The following is a 23,937-nucleotide window of genomic DNA, read 5'->3' as shown; positions in this document are numbered from 1 at the left end:
ACTGTATCTTTAAAAAAAAAAAAAAAAAACAGTTCACATACCTTAATTTAAAAGTGTTACTAAAAAAATGCTAAACATCTGAGCCTTCAGTGAGTCATGGTAGTAACTGAGCACAGATCACCGCAACAAATACATAATAATAATGAAAAAGTTTTAACTATTGCAAGAGTTTCAAAAGTGTGACACAGACACATGAAGTGAGCAAATGCTATTGGAAAAATGGTGCTGATAGACTTGCTTATTAATACAAGGTTGACACAAACCTTCAATTTGTTTAAAAAAAAAAAAAAGCAGCCATAGTATCTGTGAAGTTCATTAAAGTGGAGCACAATATCACAATACAATGAGGAATCCCTGCACTTAAATGTGCCTACTCAAGTTGAAGAACTGAATTTTTAATTTAATTTAGTTGTGATTGAATTTAAGTAGCCACATGTGGCTACCATACAGGGCAGCACCCATCTAGAACGGGGTTTGTAGAGTTCACGTGGGGAAGACTCCGTGGCGAGTGGGGGCTTGGACAGCTTTCCCATTAGCACCTCCAGCTCAATTCCCAGCAGAGACTGCTATTGTACAGTGAATTGACTAGTAAGCAGGAGAAAATGGAGGGGCACAAATTTCCTGTGTTAATCTTAAAAAAAAATCATTGTCCAAATTTATTTTGAAGGCGAGAACGTCAGTATTCTATGTGTAGTAGTGAAGATTCTCCTGGCTCTTGTGAAATCCTGTATTTCTCTCTGGGTAGTCCTGATCAGCTCATGGTGCACAAAGGGAAATGCATTGGTGAGTAAACTAGCTAAACTCGTTTGAATTATTCTAATTACGCAAGTTAGTCATGAAGGAACAGGGGAGAATAGACACTACGTCGTCTAGACCAGCGTGGTTGCAGAAAAACTCTGTAAGCTGACAATCATTCTAACTCCTGTTACTGATGACCAAAAGTAGAAGTCACTCAGCTTTCCATTTCTGTAAGATAGAAATAAAACCCCAGGATGTTGGAAATATTGTTAGCAGAAAGACAAAATTTGTCATCATTAGAATTAGCCAAACTTTTCAAAACCAAGTTGGTTGAAATATTATGAATCTGTAATTTTGCATCATGTACATCTGTTACTGAAGAAATATGTCTAGAAAAATGAGTTCTAATGGCTGTGATCTTTGAGGGTTAAGTCTCATTTTCTTAATTTGCTATCCACCTGCTTAGCATTTTCTTGCTTGGCATCCTGTACCAGACCAGGAAATTCACTTTATTTTCTATTTGTTTTATTTATCAGTTTAGCCATCTTATTTAGCAGATGGCTATTTGTAGTGAGTCTTGTTCAAAAATTTATTTGAATTGTTTATATTAAAATCAAGTTTTCCGTGTCTACTTCCTTTGCTCTAAATGTACATCATCTTTTATCAGTCATACAGATACAGCCACTAATTGGTGTAGGGACCACTTGCATATGGTGAATTTGACAGTTAAGTTTCATTTTCAATCCCATGAGTATTCTCACCAGAGCTAATAGGCAGCTAAATTGCCTAAATCAAGTTTGCTTTCTTTTAAAGGTATCTTTTTTTCCTTCCTCTTTGAGGAGATGTACACAGAAAGGGAAGTTGCCAGGGAGAGGGCAGCAGGTAGAGAGAAAAGAAACCAAGCATCTGAAGAGTCTGTGATCTGACCACGTAACCTGGGCTGATGGAGGCGGCGTGGACTGTGCAGGATTCTGCACATAGGCAGAGCCTGTCCTCCTCAGACACAGCCACCGTTTGGGAAGGTTTAAGACCTTGCTAGAGATGATTTGCTTTGGTCTTGAGGCTGTCCTTGACTCTAAGGCATTTCTGACACATGAATTGGCAACATAAAACTCACTACTTTTAATGGTCTGGGGAAATCAGGAAGGCAAATCAATCCAACTGTGTATTACCTTACCTTGGCCTCCTAGTCTCCTTGGTACTCATTAGACGGATTCACCTTTGTTAATACCCTCATTAGGAGACACATTTGCAATCTGAACTTTTTTTAATGTAAAACCACCAAGTAAATTATTTATTTTGTTTTCTCACAATGGGTTTAGTTTCTAAAATGGGTCCTAATTTTTTAAGAAATGGTTTTGTGAAAGATCAACTAATTAACATTTGCTTTTCAATTTAAAGCTGTTGGACCTAGAGGGAATCAAGAATTTCCCCAGATATTATTCCCTGTATATTAATATTAAAGCACTGGAAAGACTTCTATATAAATGATCACACAGTGGAGTATCAGTCTGAGCTCTTATGGTAGCATTTTCCTTCAGACTTGTTTCAGTGTGTTCTTTTGTCCTTTTTATTATCCCCACAACACAGAAGTGGCAAAAGGTGGGTGGCAATAATAGAATTATAATACAAAAAAAAATGCAGCCAGCAATTACAAAATACCCACTTAGTCCCAGCTGGGGATATATATATTGCAAGACATTGTGCCATATAATTCACAAATTTAATTAGGCTTTCTGTACATCACATCACATTCCATCCCGTTAATATTTACTATCCTGTATCTCCAACATGTGCTGCATAGATCCTGCATTCCACAGGTTGCTTACTTTGGTTGACAGATTTTCAGACACTAGGGGTTTTTATTTTTATTTTCCCTTAGCTAAGAATGTCCAGAATTATTTATAACTAGTGTAACAGATCATTTCAATTAAAATTAAAAATCTCTTAAATTGTCCCCATATTTATGAAGGATCACTGCCTCTCTCGGTGAGTTAGTTCAGCCACATTTCTCTAGACTATTTTTGCAAAAACTACTTTGTCTTGTGAATACAGGTTACTTTACTTTTCATTATGAAGATAATGTAGCATCATGGAAAACTATTATTTACATGGTAAGAGAAAAAGAATAGATCAGTAGTTTTCATTTGGGGTGCTTTTGTTCCCTAGGGGACGTTAGTTGATATTTGGATATTTTGATGATTAACACTAGGGTGGAGGTGCTACTGGCATCTCATGGATAGAGGAGAGGGCTGCTGCTAAACGTCTTACAGTACACACAACAGCCCCCTTCAACAAAGGGTTTTCTGGTTCCAAATGTCAGTAGTGTCGAGGGTGAGAAACCCTGTTATATGTGCTACAATTTGGTAAATTAGGGGAAAAAAGGTAGAAGGTTCTAGAAGAAAAAGACAAACTGGTGATATTGTGGGTGATATTTTTCTCCACTTCCAATTTTTTGGTGATTTTTCTATTACAGTCTTTAATAAAAATTTAGATTTTTATAAAAAATTTTGGGGCATTACAAAAATTTAGCTCTCCCAGGCATAGGTGGACACCATATGCCTATCACGAAATAAATGTGTCTCTCTCAAGCACTTCAAATTTAAACTCTCATGACTTGTTCCTTCCCTCAAAGCCAACTTCGTATTTACTGAGCATATTCAGATTTTGTGTTTAGAAGATCATTGATGTATTCAAATTTCTTGAGTTACTAAAAGCTGTTTTCACTATGCATGCTAATCTTCATTGATGGAGCATTCCTGGTTCCAAACTCCTTCTGTCAATGTTAGTTGGTATTTAGCTATATGAAGATTACACTACCACACCAGCAGGCACAGTTGTCAGAGGTGGTTATGAAAATAACATTATGAATACCAGCTAGTGGAAGAAAACATTGATCTGATACTAAGATCTCATTGTCAAATATTGTCCCTTTATAAAATTTAATATTTTAAAGTTCAGAGTATATTGTTAAAACACCAAAAATTGGTTACAAAAGAGCATGTATTACATGAAATCACATTTTTCTTAGTACATAGTATCCATTGTTGAACAAATGACTATTCCCTTTTTTTTTTTTTATGTCCACAGAAAATATACCAATGATACTTAATTATATTTTCTTTCAATGTGCAGGCAGTGATGAGCAGCTTGGAAAATTAGTTTACAATGCTTTGGAAACAGCTACTGGCAACTTTGTCTTGTTGTATGAGTGGGTCCTTCAATGGCACAAAAAAATGGGTCCATTCCTTACCAGTCAAGAAAAAGAGAAGATTGATAAGTGCAAAAAGCAGGTAGGCATCCAGGATGGCTCACTAAACAAAAGGACTAACCTGGAGTTTAAGGCAGCGACAAGACCCAGTAACTCAGCATTTGACTGGCCAGCGAAGAAGACCCAGAATGCGATGAGATCTGTTCAACCAGAGGGGATGGTGGAGGATCATAGGTGTTCCCAGACCCTGCTGCCTCTTTCAGAACTTTCAGAGCATGGTCCAGACTCCTGCAGCTGCTTCTCAACCTCCTTTCTTAGCTCTTATTATTCCATTAATAGCTCTCTGTCTCCAGCAGGGACTAAAGAGCACTTCACAGCTGTGCTATTTGCAATCATTTGCATTTTCTCAGTCTCTTGAAATATTCACAACTGCATTTTAGGGGACTGGAGAATTGTATAATTCATTCATAATACTTAGCTAAAGGAGAACATTTAATATTGCATTGCTACATAATAAATAAAGAGGTTATAAAACAATAGGTGAAGCATCATGTTTGGAAATGTATGTGTATTTATTACAAAAAGAAAAACTGAAAGTAAATACACCAAAATCATAACAGTTGTCTTTGAGTGGTGACCATAAAGATAAATTGTGGGATTTTTCTTTTGTATTAGTACCTATTAAAATTTTGACAGTGAATATTTATAATCAGGAAAACTTATTTTAAAATTAATGTTTCTTTTTTCTGGTGGCCATATTGCAAAAGAAACTGCTTTTGAAACTTGTCCATCTTTAAGAACTATTAAGTTGACCATGTGGTTTAGGGGAGGACTCAGTTCAGGGCATATTCCTTCTCCTTGCTGTCGGAAAGTACATATTCTATTCAGATATTTCACTTTTGTGGTGAAACACTAGTTAATGCTGACCAACCCAGCTATCATCATCTTACTGTTTTTATCCATTCCAGATTCAAGGGGCAGAAACGGAATTCAGCTCCCTGGTGAAACTGAGCCATCCAAACATAGTACGCTACTTTGCGATGAACCTCAAAGAGCAAGACGATTGCATCATGGTGGATATTTTAGTGGAGCACACGAACGGGATCTCCCTCGCAGCCCACCTGGGCCACTCAGGCCCCATCCCGGTACATCAGCTTCGCAAGTATGCAGCTCAGCTCTTGTCAGGCCTCGATTACTTGCATAGTAATTCCGTTGTGCACAAGGTTCTGAGCGCATCGAATGTCCTGGTAGATGCGGAGGGCACCGTCAAGATTACGGACTACAGCATTTCTAAGCGCCTGGCAGACATTTGCAAGGAGGACGTGTTTGAGCAGACCCGGGTTCGTTTCAGTGACAGTGCCCTGCCTTATAAAACCGGGAAGAAAGGGGATATTTGGCGACTCGGCCTTCTTCTGCTCTCCCTCAGCCAAGGACAAGAGTGTGAAGAGTATCCTGTGACCATCCCTAGTGACTTACCAGCTGATTTTCAAGATTTTCTAAAGAAGTGAGTGTCATTTAGATTTTTCTCTTAACTGCATTTTACTCCTTTCCTTTTGATTGTGCTTGAATGTGCTTAACATCTAAGTCATGTGTATAATCTGAAAAGTGAAGAACGGGTTTCAACTTACGTCTTTGTTCTCCCAGTCCTTTCCCAGCCACATATGTTCTATTTTCTCACTTAGGTTTATTGTTCTCATAACTCCTATGTTCTTTTAAATTCAGTTGGACTTAAGAATAGACTTTCAAACTACTTTTTGGGGACTGCCTGGTATACGCTAAGAAGTCAGTAGGGACTGCTGCTAGGGGGAGAAATGCCCCAGGTATTCCAAATGGTAAAGGCCACCTTTACTGCTGGCTCCTAAGGGGTCAAAGACAACACCTCCCATTTATGAAACAGCTTTAGGAGTACGATTCTGCCCCTAGTTTTTCTTAACCATTCTCCTTCATTAGCAGTGTCCCATTCAGCCAAGTTGTAGAAAGCAAATGACTTCCTTGCCCTAGTCAGAGGAGTCTCAACATCCATAAATTACAGGTACAGATTTAATTACAGAGCCAAGTGTTTTTGTTTTTTTTAATTAAGATATAGCTGATTTACAGTGTGTTAGTTTCAGGTATGGTGAGTGAAAGTCGCTCAGTCATGTCTGACTCTCTGTGACCCCACGGACTACACAGTCCACAGAATTCTCCAGGCCAGAATACTGGAGTGGGTAGCCTTTCCCTTCTCCAAGGGATCTTCCACACCCAGGGATCAAACCCAGGTCTCCCGTATGCAGGTAGATTCTTTTCCAGCTGAGCCACCAGGGAAGCTCAACAATACTGGAGTGGGTAGTCTATCCCTTCTCTAGTGGATCTTCCCGACCCAGGAATCGAATCCAGATCTCCTACATTGAGGTGGATTCTTTACCAGCTGAGCCACAAGGGAAGCCCAGTTTCAGGTCTACAGCAGAGTAATTCAAGATGTTTGCAGATTATACTCCATGGTAGGTTATTACAAGAAAATGGCTATAATTCCCTGTGGTACATAGTACGACCTTGTTGCTTATCTGTTTTGTTTATCTGTTGCAAATCTGTTGCTTATCTGTTTTATATATAGTAGTTTGTATCTTTAAAACCATACCTCTAATTTGTCTGTTCTATCTACTTTGAGATAGTCCTTACTGAGGTTTTCCTTTGGCCAAAAGTCTTTGTCCTGGTCCTTCGATTTAGTGATTCCTTATTTTGCCCTGTCTCTGTCTAAGCTACACCTTGGTTCTCTCAGTTTCTCTGTAAAATAAGATCCCTTAGTCTGGGTTTTTCTAGACATTCCCCTGGTCCTGCAGAAGTGAACCTGGACTGGTTTCTTCCCTTTCTGACACTATCATATTTTCCACCTTTTTTTCTCCCCCAACCATTCACTTTTACTCACTTCATCATTCCCTATATTTCTTTTACCCTTTACATTTCTTCTCTTCTCATCTATTCCAGCTGCCATTTGGCCTGATCTATAATATTATTATTTCCTGTCACTCAGTTGTTCTTACCCATTACAGAAGTGAAAGTAGCTGCACTTATATTTAGATAGATAGTTTGTGTGTACCATTAAATAGAAGTAGACGTGCCTCACAGACATAGAGATCAGACTGTGATAGCCAGGGTCAGGGATGGAGTGGGAGTTTGGGGTTGGTAGATGCAAACTATTATGTATAGAGTGGATAAAACCAAGGTCCTACTGTATAGCACAGGGAACAATATCTAATCTCTGAGGATAAACCATAGTGGAAAAGAATATTTTTAAAAAAGATGTATATGTATGCAAAACTGAATTACTTTGCTATATAGCAGAGATTGGCACAACATTGTAAATCACCTGTAATTTAATTAAGAAATAAATAAATAGAAGAGACACAATACACAAAGTTGTAGAAAGTGGCTAACGATTCTTGATGCTGTATTCTCTCAATGTATATAAACATCTAAAATTTCTAAAGAAATCTTTTATGATTTCTCTTTAATGCAGTAGAACTTTTAAACTATTTATAAAAGCACCCTGAGATGAAGTTGACTAAAAGGACATCAGAGGGAAAATGGGGATAGAACCACTCATGGAAAGATTCATTTTTTCCTTCAGAATGTCACCTTTAGCTTTCTGCCCTTCCTCCTTGGTCAAGAATAATTGAGTAAAGGTTAGTAATATAAACAAACACTGGGAAGTTTAAGTAGAACATATCTTTCATATTTAATAGTAAAATGAAGGACTTTATTTTAGAAACTAGGAAAGTAGCCAAAACTTTCCTAGTTCTCCTCTTAGAGAACAGCTCTATGCTCTGTCAGTTTTGAACTTGAGATCAGCACCATTTCTTATTCTATTAATAATATGGTTGTCCTTTAGATTGAGTCATATATTTCTCTGTCTTCCTAAAGTGGTTTGATAGACTGCTTATTTAAGAAGCAGATGTATAGTATTGTTTTACTACCTTTGCTGTCTAACCCCAGTTAACAACAACAAAAAATCATTCCCAGACAAGTGTAGTAGTATTTCATTTGTAGTTACATTTTTACTTATTGGTGAACATCTTTTGAAGAAAGGTTTTGTTTCACATCAGTCTCTGTGATAGGATAGAGTCCAGAGTCGAAGCCAGACAGCTCAGTTCATATTCTACCTTTATCCCTCACTGGTTGAGTGACTTAAACTCCCTACTCTGAGTCTTTTCCTCCAAAAGACAGGGATAATAGCAAATAACATAACAAGACACCTAAGGATGGAAAGCACCTAAGGATGGGGACTGGTTGCCAGGAGAACCAACCATTTGATTTAGGGTTTGAAAGTTTCAGTCCTACCCCCACCCTCCATGGAGAGGGAAGGGACTAGAGGTTGAATGGATCACCAATGGCCAGTGATTTAATTGTTCACACCTATGTAGTGATGCCTTTGTTAAAAACCAAAAAGACAGGATTCAGAGAGCTTCCAGGTTGGTGAACACATGGAGGTGATGGGTGGGTGGTGGCCCAGAGAGGGCAGGGAAGTTCCAAGCCCCTTCCCATGTACCTTGCTCTCTGCATCTCTTCCAGCTGACTGGTCCTGAGTTATATAGCCTTTTACATTAAGCTATTAAACTAGTAAGTAAAATGTTTCTGAGTTCTGTGAGCTGCTCTAGCAAGTTAATTGAACCCAAGGAGGAGGTCATTGGAATCTCCATTCCATCGGTAGCCCATTGGTCAGAAGCACAGGTGACAACATGGACTTGTTATCGGTGTCTCTAGTCAGGGTAGGGAGGGAAGTCTCATTGGACTGAGCCCCTAACCTCTGGGATCTGATGCTGTCTCCAGGTAGATAGTGTCAGAATTGAGTTGAGCTGTATGACACTCAACTGGTATTGGGAAATTGCTTCTTGGTGTGGGGATACATCCTCGCCTCAGTAAAATTGGGTGCAGAACATTTTATGTAGTCAAATGAAGAAAGCAGTTGATGAAAAATATGTACAGGATGATGTCTTTTTTAACTCTTTGTTCACAAATTAAAACTATATCTTTTGCTTGAGTGGTTGTCCAAGACTTTATCCTTATCAGTAATGTTTTAATATTTGCAAGGAGAAAGTATTCACATGTTAGTGATGTAATTAAAAGTTAATTTTTAATTTAGGGGACAATACAATATCTTTTACAAATGCTTTTATTGCAATCTTTTCTTTCCTCTCAAGGTATGAAATTAGGAGTGCTTTACTTTTCAGTACTGTGCCATGAGAAAATTAAATATTACCTTTTATGGTAGTTGCTGTCACCACTTCATAGGTGTAGATTTAAGTCCATAATTCACAATGATGATTGATTGTTTTAAATACCTTTTTATAATTAGGGCCACGTGCTACCAAGCGGTGCTACTTGGGTCATTGTTATGAAAGCCAAGCAGCTTATTGGATTAGTTAGAACAGTGATTCTCAGACTTTCTCTTGGATTGAATCCAACTGGAGAGCTTGTTAAAGTGCAGATTACAGCCCAACCCCCCATAGTTGCTGATTTACTAGGACTAGGGTAGAAAATGGGTAGTTCTAACAAATTTCCCAGGTGATACTGATGCTGCTGCTCAAGGGCCCCCACTTTGAAAAACACTAGCTTAAAGGTATGGCTTGTTTTCATTATTAAACAAATTGTTTGTTAGAACATTAAACATTAAACAGAAAGGCTCAAGGAATGATAATTAAAAGAAACTGGGTGGTAATATGGGCTTCCCAGGCGGCTCAGTAGGTAAAGAATCTGCCTGCAATGTAGGAGACACAGTGTAGGGAAGATCCCCTGGAGGAGGGCAGCTCACTCCAGCACTCTTGCCTGGAGAATCCCATGGACAGGGGAGCCTGGCGGGCTGTAGTCAGTAGGGTCGAAAAGAGTCAGACACAACTGAAGTGACTGAACACATACGCAGGTGATAAAATGTGGGACTTTTGAGAAGTTGTTCTTAATTGTTACCAGCATACTTCAAACTATGATGAACAGGCTGCATCTAAAGTTTGTCACCTTGGGCCCCAGCCCTGCATCAGCTAGCTGTCTGATTTGCTTTTCCTTTGGAAACTCTTACGACTGGTCCCCAGAAAGGCTTAGGGTAGCATGGCAGGTCATTAAGCTATTAGTGGAAGTGAAAATTCATGACCTACTTGTGCTATCTTATCCTAGGCTTTTAAAAATATTAAAAAATGAGTCAGTCTTCTGGCCTCTGGAAACTATACTTTTTTTATTCTCCCACTTATGCAGCCTGGTGCTTGGCATATAAATCCTGCAAGAATGTTTATTAAATTAAATTCACTTAGGGGCACATTTTGGTCCGCAAGTAACTTGATTTCTCTAATGTGTATCTTCGAAAGATAAACCCATAATTAAAAGCCTTGGATTACTTTATTTAGCATTTATTTTGTGCATTGCTGAGATTCTTTTTTCCCTCTCACTGAGGTGTGTCTGCTTAGATGACAAGGAAAGATGGAGTCCTCAGCAGTTGTTAAAACACAGCTTTATAAATCCTCAGCCTAAAATACCTTTACTGGAACAAAGTCCGGAAGGTGAGTCTGTTACCATTCTTTTCTGATAGCCTATTTAACATAAATTATTTTGAAAGTCTACATAAACCTAAGACTGCAAAGGACTGCATGGATCATTTATTTTATCTATCTTATGCTGAGCTATACATAAATCCATTCATTGATTGTGTCTTGTGTACATGGAGGTGTTTGGCCATCCTGGTTTTTCATAGCTCCTCTGATGGAATGTCTGGCGGTGCAGCCTCTTCACGTGGATTCACCCTTATCATGTCACCCTCACTGCCTTGGAACTAGTTTTCCCTGCTGTTACTCAAGTAGCAGATGAAGGAGCCTCAGTAGAGACTGGGATGATCAAGAGACCTGGATCTGGCTCCTGGCTCTGTTGCTCAGTCATTTCTTTACCCTCAGTTACCCTCCCTGTAGACTTGGGCTAATTAAATATTTCTACCTACTTTAAGGCATACCAGGTGAGGAAAGTATTAAAGGGTCAGCCAGGTAAGAGGTACTTTTTAAAGCTCCTCGGCTGGGGCCCCTTTCTCCCATGCCTGTATCGTGGTTGGATGTTGCAGCTCTTCTCTATTTTCAATTACTCAGTTGCCTCTCTTGTTTTATCTCAGATTCTGGAGGACAAGATTACGTGGAGACTGTCATTCCTAGCAACCAGCTACCCAGTGCTGCGTTCTTCAGTGAGACCCAGAGACAGTTTTCCCGCTATTTCATTGAGTTTGAAGAATTACAGCTTCTCGGCAAAGGAGCTTTTGGAGCCGTCATCAAGGTGTGATATAGAGTTGTCCCTAGCCCCTTTTAGAGCTCCTTCCCTGTTCCATCTCTGTAAAGGTAGGGATTTATATTTTGAGGGTAGGGAGGAAAGTGAATACAACTATTTGAGACAATGATCATCTTCCCCTTAATGTAGTTAAAGGCTTTATTTAAAGTTACACTAGACACATAAAGAATGCATCGTTCCTCTTCCCTTGCTTGATGCAGTGCATTAACATGATAACCACATGATTATAACAGTCCCTCAAGTGGAGTCAAGACCTCTGCATGAAGAATGTTTTTGTGTGCTTTGCTTCAGAAAGAAGATTGTTCTCTTTTTCTCCCATTTGCTTTTAGAGTCGCTGTAGCTAAGAGAGTTACAAGGTTAGAACTGAGATGGAATTCAAACTGGGAAATGGCCCAGATGGTCTTAATGGCTTTTATTTTCCAGCTCTTACCGAGATGGAAAACTAGTGATACGTTATTAAGGTATGCTGCTGTTAGGTCTTGCCTTCCTCATTCCAGGCTATTTGGGCAACTTTTATTATCATCTTCCCCTTGAGAGAGAGAGTTCAGTTCTTTTTTGTGTAATTTAACTATTTTGTTAGAATTTAACAGGCCCAGATTACCGTTATCAAATCCATATGAGAAATATGTCATCTTACCCATAAGAAGGTAGCCCACCATCAATAGAGCAAATGTCTATTTAGGATTCTGAGAGTATTATTAAAAAGCTTTGCCTGTCTCACTGTGGAAGGCCTTTTACACTGAAAAAAGAAGCAAATGAGTTTTTCTGTAGTAGGGACAGAAAGACAAACTTCAGCAAGTTTTCCAAAAAACAAAGTCATAATATCATGGAAAATTTTCAACTTTTTTGAAAGTGTAGACATTAGATGACTAAATAAATCTGCTTTGGGCAGACATATTCTGATCAGGTAATCACAGTTATCTTTAAAAGGAGTAGATGATTGAAATATATATTACCCCTTTAACTCACATCATAATTTTGATCTACTTCTTTAACTTCTTTATGTTTAGATTCTTCAATGCAAAACACGATCAAACTTCATTTCCTTATAAGTACTTAAAAATGATGATTATTGTTGTTGTTCAATTGGTAAATTTGTGTCCGACTTTTTGCAACCCCATGGACTGTAGCATGCCAGGCTTTCCTGTCCTTCACTGCCTTCTGGAGTGATTAGTAAACTCATATAACAAAAACATCTTAGTAATTTAAGCCCCCGTGTTTTTCCTGTGGTTTCTCACTTTGAGAACTTCGCAGCCCTCACACCCCATCTCTATTTTCATATTAAGGTAGGGCTTTCTGCTCAGAGGTCTGGCATTTCATTAGCAATTGGAACTGTTACTGTTCATGCACCTTTGCATTTTAATAAATGAATTCCTAAGAGTTCCAGTATACCAGGCCCCACACCACAGCCAGTGACTCACAGTTGTTTCCAGACCAAACTTGGGTCAGCTTACCCACTTTCAGTAGAGCCAATCTACTGACACCAGGATTTAGTGAGGGAAAGTGCAGGCGCCAAGCAAAGAGTAAGGGTAGCTAATGCCCAAGAGACCCAAACTCCCCAATCAATTCCAGGGAAGCAGTTTTCTAATGGCAAGGTGAAAGAACCGCAGGGTGAGTGATCAGTTCATGAACAGTTCTCTGATTGGTTGATGACATGGTAACAGGGTAGTGTCACAGGACTTAACATCTTAAGTCCTTGGACTCCACCTGGTCTGGGGGGCTACATGCTTGTGCTCATCATGCAGTTAGTTTCTTCCATCTGGTGGGGGTTTTAGTATCTGTAAAACAATTCAAGAATGTGCTTCAGACACTGTTATCTGTGTCCTTCAGGAAAGAACTAAAGAGTCTGTGACTGCTCTATGGCTGATTCACTTTTTAAATCATCCCAGTTCTCCTGGCCCAACTACTAATTTTTGGTCACTCTGTGTTCACATTCTTTATTGAGCAGCCTTTTGTGACTCAAGCGTTTCTACAAACAAGAGGCAGGCTGGGGACTTCATGGCTGATTTATCCTGGGAAGGCCCTATGGAGCCCTGCTTGGTTATATATGTGATATGTGTGATATATACGGAGACGTAAGGTTGAAAAACAGTGCCAAAACTTCCCACCATCCTCCACTCTATTAACATGGCAGTAAAAGGGCTGTCATTTTTGGAGTGCACATGCCCTATTTGAGGCTTGTGCTAGGTGGCTCACAAACCTTGTCTTTTAATCTTGTGATATTCTTATAGAATAGGTATTATCCCATTTTCCAGATGAGGGAACTGAGGCTCAGAGAAGTTATTTGCCTGAGGTTGCATGCATCACTAAGAAATATCAACAAGCATTCAGACTGACCTGTTTTACTCAAAAACATCTTTTGTACCACTGTTTTTATACCCCCAAAAAAGATAATCTGAAACTCATTTTTATAGTATTCCTTTCTCATTCCTAAAAGTAGTTTTGGTATAGAAATTGAAGCCCATGAGCCAAGCAAGAGAATGATGCTATCTTTTGTAACCAACTGGTTTCTCCCTCTGCTTTGGGCAAGTTGTTAGTTTTTATCACTTCAGTTGACCTGCATGGTTGGGATTGGAATGTTCAGAAAACAAAGTTTTAAATAAAATTCTTCAGTCAATTCAATTGTGTAGTGAAACTGCCCAGGGTAAGGATGCCTCTATGTAATATACGGAGATTTGCCTTTGAAATGTTTTCTTGTATTTTTCTTTTATTCTTAATTGTATTGTTCTAGTTTCCTTACATAACATCAATTGTAAATATTCAATCTTAGTAATAAAAATCAATGGGCAGTAAATGTGTTATTGCCAGTTACTTTTATTAATATTTACTGAGCACTTTTCTCTGTGAGGCCTTGATACAGGTGCTTCACTCACATCACTTCATTTAATCTTCAGTCACCTTTGAGGTAAGGACAGTGGTATAAGTTCCATTTTATAGTTTAAAAAAATGAGTTTCAAGGCAATTGTCATTTGCCCAAGTTCTTTATAAGCTGATGTTTAGAATTTGCATGCAGGTCTGTTAAAACTATTGGAGTTCAGTTTGTGTTTAGTGACTTTAAGTGTAAAAAAAATATTGGAAAGAAACTAAAATCACGTTCTAAAACTTTATACTGAGTTTATAAATAATTTTTTAAAAACAAAGTTGGAAAAGCAACAAGGCTTACTTGGAAATTTAGATAGCAGATGTGATATTGGAAAGGCAGGGATATAATTGTGAGTAAATTAAAATGGAGCTTATGAATCCATGCCTCTGCTGCAGGGGGTTTGTGTTCCATCCCCAGTGCCATGAATCCTGCCTGCCATGGTGTGTGCCACCTCCTCTCCAAAAGGCTTATACAGTAAAATGGATATTATGTTTTTCCTCAGAGTCTCCTAGCAAGCTAAATGTATCTAGCTTGGGGTGAGATGTTTTCTAAGTTTTTGGCAGTCACAACTTTGTTCAGCCTAAGAGCTTCAGATGTGTGGTCCTCGACTGTAGCTGTGGATTCTGGCTAAGGGGTTCCCCTGGGAGGGGCGGGCTGGCGCAGTAGGAATGCCAATCCTTGTGCAGTTCCGAGTGGCTGACCCGCTGGACCCCTCTTCCTTCCCTTTCGCGCGGCAGGTGCAGAACAAGCTGGACGGCTGCTGCTACGCGGTGAAGCGCATCCCCATCAACCCGGCCAGCAGGCACTTCCGCAGGATCAAGGGCGAGGTGACGCTGCTGTCGCGCCTCCACCATGAGAACATCGTGCGTTACTACAATGCCTGGATCGAGAGACATGAGCGGCCGGCGGGCCCGGCGACCCCGCCCCCGAACTCGGGGCCCCAGGCCCAGGACGGGCAAGCCTTAACCCAGCCAGCGGGCGACAGCGACCCGGACGGCCCGGGCAGCGTGGAGGCGGCTGCGCCGCCGCCCATCCTCAGCAGCTCGGTGGAGTGGAGCACGTCCGGGGAGCGCTCGGCCAGCACCCGCTTCCCCGCCGCAGGCCCAGACTCCAGCAGCGACGAGGACGATGACGAGGAGCAGGGCGTCTTCTCACAGTCCTTCCTGTAAGAGCCCCGGGCGCATCCTGCCTCCCTGCCAGGCCCGGGCAGGCGAAGGGGACTAGGTTAGAAATCCAGTCCTGTAGACCGAGTGGGAATACCTGTACATGGAACTTATTTTAGAGAGGAACCAAATTCAGTCCAAAGATTTTTTTTTTACCTCCTGCTATCTTCAAGAGATCTCCAAAATCCAAGTCCTGGAGGAAGGAAAAGTAGAAACTTCTTCCAATTCTTCCTGTTAATACATTTAATAGGATTTTTTAAAGAGTATTCTTTTTAGATAAGAGCTTCTAACTCTGGAAATAAAGGAACTAATTTGAAGTCTTGACATGGGGCCTACTGCAGTTCTAAAAAGGGTTACAGAACCAATAATTAATGGTCCTAAAATAAAGTTTAATTCATCTCAGAATCCATCCTAGTTATTTACATTCATGGTTTTATTTCATTGTATCTGATTGGATGCAGTTTATTATGACCCCTAGCTATTGATTTATATATATAACAGGGAATTTGGTTTCTTTAGTCTTTCACTAATTCTTTTTTTAAGACCTGCTTCAGATTCTGACAGTGATATCATCTTTGACAATGAAGATGAGAACAGTAAAAGCCAGAATCAGGTAAATATATAAATGGAAATGATACCATTTTATTCTTCATGGGATGGGGACATAGCAAATGTTTGAAGTTATACACCTCAGGTAAAATAGTAAAGCCTTAATCTGATATGCAAATATAGAAACTGTCAATTTAAAAAGCATGATTATTTAAAATACACTACCCAGGTGATTACTTATATGTCTTAATTTATCCACAAAATAAAACATGCCTGCTTTTAGAAGAAAGGAATAAATTGACATGCTGGGTTTTTTGTTTTGCTTTGCTTTTAGTGAAAACCATTTCCTAGAGGACTTGGGGAAACATGTGGTTGGGAATGAAGGTTGAATGCAAATTATTTGGGGAGATAAACAGCCTAATTGTGGAGTTAATGTGGGTCTCTCTCACATCAGTTATAATCTTGATGACTTACTCTCATAAACCATCCTCTAGAACAGTGTTTTAACACTGTAGGTCATGATCCTGTAACAGGTTATAAAATCAGTTTCAAGGGTTACAACCAGCTTCATTTTATTTTCAGTGCTATAGAGAGGAGTATAGAATGCAAAATGCCTAACACTACTAAAGGTAAACTGCTCACAGGACTTGTCTCTTATGAGTATGGTATTGTAAAATATAACATGGTCTGAAAGATTTGAAAGCACCGCTTTAAGCCTTGGACCCCACTCAGTTCTGTATCTTCCTTCACCCAGGCCAGCAGAGCCCCTCAGTGCTGATGACCTGGAGTTCAGGGTGAGGCTTTGTGATCTCTAGGGCTGTCGGTAGTTGCTAGAGAAAGCTTCTGTAGCTGGGGACTGGATACATGACTTTATTACCAAAAATAGAGTTACAAGCAGGGTGCATTCACAGTAGATAAAGCTAAGTCTACACATAGACTGTCTTAGATAAGCAGTTAAATTGGTTTGAATGAGGTTTGAATGCATTAGCCAGCATTTTTTGTAAGTACTTCTCTTTTCTATTAAAATCTCCCTTAAACCCCTGAGGAAGTTTAAGGAATAATAGCATAAGTAATCTAAGCTAACTGCTTTGGTTTTAGCATTAGTTATGCATTTAATTATTAAGGGGCACCAAATTTACAATTCTGGCTTTGCTCAAGTAAGTGAGATATCCTATGGGGCACTCTCATTGATGGGTAGAAGCCTCTAAGAGATTAACAATTTTCTACAGATAATCCCTAGAATGAATAAATAATTCAAGAGTAGAATTTGGAGAATTCCCTGGTGATTCAGTGGTTAGGACTCTGAGCTTTCACTGCTGAGGGCCCAGTGTTCGATCACTGGTCAGGAAACTAAGATCCACCTCTACCCACTCCCCCCCCACACACAAAAAAAGTAGAACCTGATTGTTTCCATAATGAGTTATTTTTCCTTTAATAAATAAAACATTGAAAAATGTTTCCACACAAAAAAATGCAAATCAGAAACAGTCAAATACTACCTAATATTTTTTCATACTTGTGGGTAGGAAAGAGTAATGTGTCTTTTAGAAGAAGAAAGAATTTTTTTGAAGGGACATGAGTTAGAAAAATAGCTATAGGGGACAGCCGTGTGGAAAAGTGGTGTGGGGGATTGGTCACTCTAAGTGGCAACTGGGTGATGGTTCTTTAGTGCTGTAGCCAAGGGCAATGTGCCATTTGGTAACATGATCATGTTTAAATTGTTTTAGTTAAAGATGGATTTCTCATCTTCTGTTTCCAAAGGAAGCCCACCATCAAAGGTGACATTCCAGTAAAACTGCAGCCTTAAAATATAAACCTGTATACATTCTAACCCTTCTTACCCGTAGGAAGATATCAGTGGTAAGAAGGAATTGACTTCGAATCTTTCTGTGGATCGTGCACCTTTAATACCTATTTCCTGTTGTCCCTTTCATTGTTCTATACAGTAATAGACCTATAAACTATGCGTTAGATTCTGGTATTGGCAAAGTTGCCTTTTAAGTGCAGTGAGCGTCAAAAAGGACTGGTTGTTCTGCTCACAGACCTACCCTCCAAGGCAGCATGATGGCTGTGTATGCGGTAGGGCGGGCATAAATGACTTGGTGACGGTAATGACCTTGTTTCATTTCAGCCTCATTTTGAGCTCTCTTGTGTTCCTCTTGGGTTAGGATGAAGATTGCAATGGAAAGAACAGTTGTCATGAAAGTGAGCCACCAGCCACCACCGAGGCTGTGCACTACCTGTACATCCAGGTGAGGCCCTAGCACACAGCTCAGTGACTCAGCAACTCCCAGGAGTCGCTGCCGAGTAGGTTTTGAGAGATGAGAGCGAGCAGAAGAGGGCTCAGCAGCACTGCCAGGGATGAATTGGCCAGAGAGGATTGCAGAATGGAGGCCCTTTCCCTCAGCCTTGAACCCGAGCTCCCTGGTACCAGAGCAACAGACAGCATAAGGCAGTGGTTTCCAGTTCTAAGCTCACCTGGATTGTGGAAGTTCACTTCCTGGATCCACCAGTCACAGCTATGTGAGCTCAGGCAAAGTTCTTCAGCATCCTGTGTGCCAGGGTTCTGGGACATTTAATCACCTGTAATTTAATTTAATCACCTGTAAATTAAACAATAGCAGGTACCAAGATCCTCTGGAGAAGGCAATGGCAACCCGCTCCAGTATTCTTGCCTAGAAAATCCAGTGGATGGAGGAGCCTGGTAGGCTACAGTCCATGGGGTCCCAAAGAGTCGGACACGACTGAGCGACTAAACTTTCACTTTCTAAACTTTAATGACTTGTGAGGAATAAACACAGTAATGTGTGTAAAGTAATTAGAACCATACCCGAGGCCACAGGCGCTAGAATGTACATGTACAGAAATTCTGTTTTGTCTAACAAGTTAAATCTGGGCAAGTAAGTTACAAGGCATATAGCATCCTCATGTGCACAGAAGACACACCAGCCTGGCTTTAGGAAAGTGGCTTGTCCTGGAACCCCTGAGGGAGAGGAGAAGCAGCTCCAATGAGGCATTGCTAAAGGGAAGCCTTTGTCCTGCTCCCTCTCCCAAGGGGCACATTCTGGACAGTTGGGAGCCTGTCAGCAGAGGGACAGCCGCAAACCAAAGAGGAAAACGTGCCTCTTGCCCAAGAACACAGGACTATGGGTCATTATTAGTGTTTTCAATCACATCTGCAAGGAGGCAGATCTTTAAATGTGGGATTCAGTACTATGCCAAAGAAGGAACCCTCAGACAAGTGTAATGTTTCAAAAGAGGTTAGTTAGGTGGCTACCTTACAGAAGCTGCAGCTGGTTTTAGGTTTTTCCTGACATAAACCACTCACACTCATGGTAAAGTGTTTGTCCCCCAAACTGCTAACTGTTGAGTAGCTTCTCCATTCCAGGACTCTGAACAGTTACAGTGAGGCGGAAGTACGTAAGGGAGGTGTGTGAAGTGCGGGTACCAGCATGGTGTAGGAGGCAGAGGCCCTCTGGAAGACAAGTCAGAATTTGTAGATGTCATTCTGAGTCTGAGAGGGTATTTCTCTCTTTTAAAATGACATGTTCCTCTCTTTAAAAGCAATAACAAAAAAATCCTCCATGAGAAATCTCAACTTTGATGCTAGTTTGAAACATACAGTCTGGTTTCATAAATCAAATGCTATATGTTGACCTAAGACTTAAATGACATTGCATTGTTTTCTGATAGGTTAATACAGTCAAACAGGATGAGATAGAGCCCTTTCTTGAATATTTTGATATTTACAGCGTTTCACTCTAGACTTGAAGGCCATTGTCATTAATTTAACGTACAGATGAGAGAAGCTAGTGACATCATGTAATTACTAATTAGCCCTTCTTGAAAATGTGGGCTTGGAAATGATCTTATAAAACTAAATCGCTTCTCGGCCTTTTGGCTAAGATCAAGTGTAGTATCTGTTCTTATCAGTTTAATGTCTGATACGTCCTCTATCCGAGGACAATATATTGGATGGATTTTTGGAGCTGGGAGTTGGAATAGGAGCTTGCTCCGTCCACTCCACGCATCGACCTGGTATTGCAGTACTTCCAGGAACGGTGCACCAAAAAACAAAAAAAATAAAAAGAAAAAAGAAAAAAAAAAAACTAAATAAAATTTTATTTAATTCTAACTGTTTTTGTATTACTTGTGACAAGGCTTTTAAAGTCTTATTTTTTAATGAACAATAATAAGAAAAATAAGAATGATTTTGTTGGAGTGCTAAGATTATGCTTCTTCCCCCCAGTTTTTTTTTTTTATACTATTGTTTTCTTTTTTAATTAAAAAAAGATAAGCCTTTCCTGTAAGTACTTAAAATCTGTGGTACATGTTTTAAAATACAGGATTACAGTAATTGCCATTGTTCTCCTTGACTGAAACTCTGTCATCAAATCCTGCCTGGTTTGTTCTTCTCTATAGATGGAGTACTGTGAGAAGAGCACTTTACGAGACACCATTGACCAGGGACTGTATCGAGACACTGTCAGGCTCTGGAGGCTTTTCCGAGAGATTCTGGATGGATTGGCTTATATCCATGAGAAAGTAAGCTTGGCAACATTTCACATCTGAGATATTTCACATAAAATTTGTAACAAAAGTAAATGTGAGACTTGAGAAAAACTGAAATAGAGGGGGAAATTATGGGTATTATGAAATAATCTATTTTTACAGGAAATAGAACATATCAAAAGATAAGAAAATAGCATAAAACCTCACAGTTCAAAGAAAACGTTGAAGGATAGGACAGGGGTCAGCAAACTATGGCATCCACAGGATCCCTACCCACTTCTGTTCAGCCTGTGAGCTAAGGCTGGCTTTTACATTTTTAAGTGGTTGTAAAAAAAATTGAAAGAAGGGTAATATTTCATGACACCTGAAAATTCTGTGAAATTCAAGTGCATGTCCATCAGTCATGTTGTCCTGACAGTTGGTGTGTGGCCCGTGGCTATGCTTGTGCTGCTGCTGTATAGTTAAGTAGTTGTGACAGAGCCTGTGTGGCCCATAAAACCTCAAAGATTTACTATCTGACCCTTTACAGAAAAGGTCTGCCAGCCTGTGGGTTAGGTGGAATAATTGAAGAAGTATGGAAGGTGAGGATGATTCCCTGAGTGGTTTAGATAAAGTGAGAGTATAATTGATTCACGCCAAGGTATGTGATTCTGACTCAGTGCTGCCCTTCCTAGGAACATGGAAAACCAGAAAGTCATCTAGCAAGAGCAGAGATGAGACTGAGTAACATAGCTTGCCATGTGTATCAAATGTCACTTTAAAACTAGAAATTGTCATCATGGTGTAAATGCTGATGGACCTAGCTTCGGGATAAGACGCAGCTTACATTTTAAACATGAGCTTGTCTAATGCATTAGCATAAATATGTTTTTTTTTCCCTGTGCCTCAAGTTTCTTTAACCTTAAAATGTTTATACTGTACTATATTTATACTAAAAGACCAGGACTATAATTCACAGATGTCTAGTTTAGAAAGTTGTGACCAACCTAGATAGCATATTAAAAATCAGAGACATTGCTTTGCCAGCAAAGGTCCGTCTGGTCAAGGCTATAGTTTTTCCAGTGGTCATGTATGGATGTGAGAATTGGACTGTGAAGAAAGCTGAGTGCCGAAAAATTGATGCTTTTGAACTGTGATGTTGGAGGAGACTCTTGAGAGTCCCTTGGATTGCAAGGAGATCCAACCAGTCCATCCTAAAGGAGATCAGTCCTGGGTGTTCATTGGAAGGACTGATGCTGAAGCTGAAACTCCAATACTTTGGCCACCTCATGCAAAGACTTGACTCATTAGAAAAGACCCTTATGCTGGGAGGGATTGGGGGCAGGAGGAGAAGGGGACGACAGAGGATGAGATGGCTGGATGGCATCATCAACTCAATGGACATGAGTTTGCGTAGATTCCGGGAGTTGGTGATGGACAGGGATGCCTGGCATTCTGCGATTCATGGGGTCGCAAAGAGTCGGACACGACTGAGTGACTGAACTGAACTGAACTGAACTGAGTTTATATATAGAGGAAGAAATGAAAATGGTGTTTGTCTCCCTGACCAGAACAGGGAGATATGATGCAGTAGAGAGAAAGATCATTGAAAGTCTGATAGAAGGATGCCAAAGGGAACCGTTTGGATCAGACCTGATCAGGACCACCAGCAGGTCGACTGGGAGAGGGTGGCAAAGGCGGTCAGGAGACATTACAGAGGCCAGACAGCCTAGACTAGCATGGTCTGCAGGATATGGCCTCATCCAATGTTTATCACTAGGTTGTCCTTTTAAACGAGGAAACAGGAATAATATAAGCTGTTCTTAGGAAAAAATATTGTTGGTTTCTTTGCTCTCTTCCATCAGGGAATGATTCACCGAGATTTGAAGCCTGTCAACATTTTTTTGGATTCTGATGACCACGTCAAAATAGGTGATTTTGGTTTGGCGACCGACCATCTAGCCTTTGCTGTGAGTATTTTTTTTATTCAAGTGTGCCTAAAAACGGACACATGTACCTTGATTATCCTGTCTTCTAACATTCTCATGAGTTCCCTGAACTCTGCTGTGTGATCCCCAGGAAGCTGACAAGTGTGAAGGGGTGGCTGCAAATTATCTTGCAGACTTTGAGATTGTGAATATGTTTTAGTGAGTGCATTCCACTTGAGAGACATACAATTATTAGTTTGTGGGTGATGTTTAGGGCAAAGGCATATAATACTTTATGAAATGATTTGGTATTTTTGTCTACCATGCCAGACACTGGGCAAGATGTTTTACACTCTAGGGACTTTTAACTTAAGGAAATAAGATTCAAAAACCATGAAACATCAGGAGAATGAGTTCTAGACAGCATAAGTCAGAAAGTATTAATGTTATTCACAACCTTGTAGTTTAATAAACAAAGCTAAAATAATGTGAGAGAAATAGTCATATAAGATTAAAAGAGTGAAGATTTACATATGGTTATGAGGATAAAGAAAGACTGTATAGAGAAAAGAGCATTTCAGATGGGCCTGAAAGTACAGGTGGGAGTCCAGTAGGCTGGGACCGAGGGCAGGGCCTGGTGACACCGGAGTCAGGGGTTCCAACAGAAATAATAAGCAAAGGCCCTGGGGTAAGCAGACGTGACTGTTGAAGGCCAGCCTGTTGTCTGGTTGGTTGAAACTATGAGTGTGTAGGGGAACCATGAAAGAAGATGGCTTAAGGTTAGGGATTCTTGGAGGTGATTAAATACTAGGGGGAGAATTTTACTTAACATCATGAGCCAGAGCTTAAGGCACCAAAGTCTGTGGTAAACACAGTTAATTCTAAGGGTGGTCAGAGGAAGAAATTAATGGTGAGAAGCACCAAAGGAGCTAAATTAGAAGGTGACATTAGAAGGAACGGAGAGGGAGGGAGTGAAAGGGGGACAGTAAGGACGTGATCCTGACCAGAATGGCGGGGAATTCAGAGTGCTAAGACCAAACGAACAAATTTAATTTGATGTCTTGGCTTTAGTCTATAGCCAGTGTCTGTCAGCTTTAGTCTTTAGTCTATAGACAGTCTATGTCTGTTGGCTTTAGTCTATAAACAGACATTCAGTCTATGTCTGTCGGCCTTTAGTCTATAGGGGCCTCCCCCTATAAGGGGGACTTCCCAGGTGGCACAGTGGTAAAGAATCTGCCTGCCAGTGCAGAAAACGCGGGAGACGCAAGTTCAATCCCTGGGTCGGAAAGATCCCCTGGAGAAGGAGATGGCAACTCACTCCAGTATCTTGCCTGGGAAATTCCATGGGCAAAGGAGCCTGCCAGGCTACAGTTCATGGGGTTGCAAAGAGTCAAACACAGCTGAGCGACTGATCACATGCGCATGAAGTAGATAAGAGCTCAAGTTCTGGATGCCCACTGCCCTGGGTCAGAAACCTTGGGTAAGTTATTTAACTTCGTAGTCTCTTTTCTAAAACATATGACTAATATAAGTACCGAATTCAGAGTTGTCACCACAATAAAATAAGAATTTAGGTGAGCCCTGGAACAGTGCCCAGCTCTGAGAATGTTACAGCTGTTGTTATCTGTGGCAGTGCTTATAACAGGAATCCATGGAGTGATGTCAGAAAAATAGTGATTCGGGTTAATGCAAGACAGCACTGTC

The 23,937-nt window shown here is 40.2% G+C and overlaps 1 protein-coding gene and 1 non-coding gene across 3 annotated transcripts in view; both read left to right on the top strand.

Annotated features, from left to right (window-relative positions):
- EIF2AK4 (eukaryotic translation initiation factor 2 alpha kinase 4) overlaps window positions 1–23,937 on the top strand; it is a 101,331-nt gene that overhangs the window by 33,871 nt on the left and 43,523 nt on the right. For both annotated transcript variants that reach the window (XM_043919238.1, XM_043919239.1), the window contains exons 7-16: window positions 668–783; window positions 3,874–4,031; window positions 4,918–5,453; window positions 10,367–10,473; window positions 11,070–11,227; window positions 14,840–15,267; window positions 15,809–15,878; window positions 17,983–18,066; window positions 20,237–20,359; window positions 22,171–22,275. In XM_043919238.1, the coding sequence (XP_043775173.1) occupies window positions 668–783; window positions 3,874–4,031; window positions 4,918–5,453; window positions 10,367–10,473; window positions 11,070–11,227; window positions 14,840–15,267; window positions 15,809–15,878; window positions 17,983–18,066; window positions 20,237–20,359; window positions 22,171–22,275 (1,885 nt within the window). The remainder of the gene's footprint in view (window positions 1–667; window positions 784–3,873; window positions 4,032–4,917; window positions 5,454–10,366; window positions 10,474–11,069; window positions 11,228–14,839; window positions 15,268–15,808; window positions 15,879–17,982; window positions 18,067–20,236; window positions 20,360–22,170; window positions 22,276–23,937) is intronic.
- Window positions 19,696–19,886, top strand: LOC122706069. The gene has a single exon (XR_006344319.1). It is a non-coding gene; the product is annotated as a U2 spliceosomal RNA (small nuclear RNA).

Source organism: Cervus elaphus, chromosome 12 (genome assembly GCF_910594005.1).
Source record: "Cervus elaphus chromosome 12, mCerEla1.1, whole genome shotgun sequence".
NCBI lineage: Eukaryota > Metazoa > Chordata > Mammalia > Artiodactyla > Cervidae > Cervus > Cervus elaphus.
The sequence above is the reverse complement of the archived record's forward strand: the minus strand, read 5'-3'. Positions and strand labels throughout refer to the sequence as shown.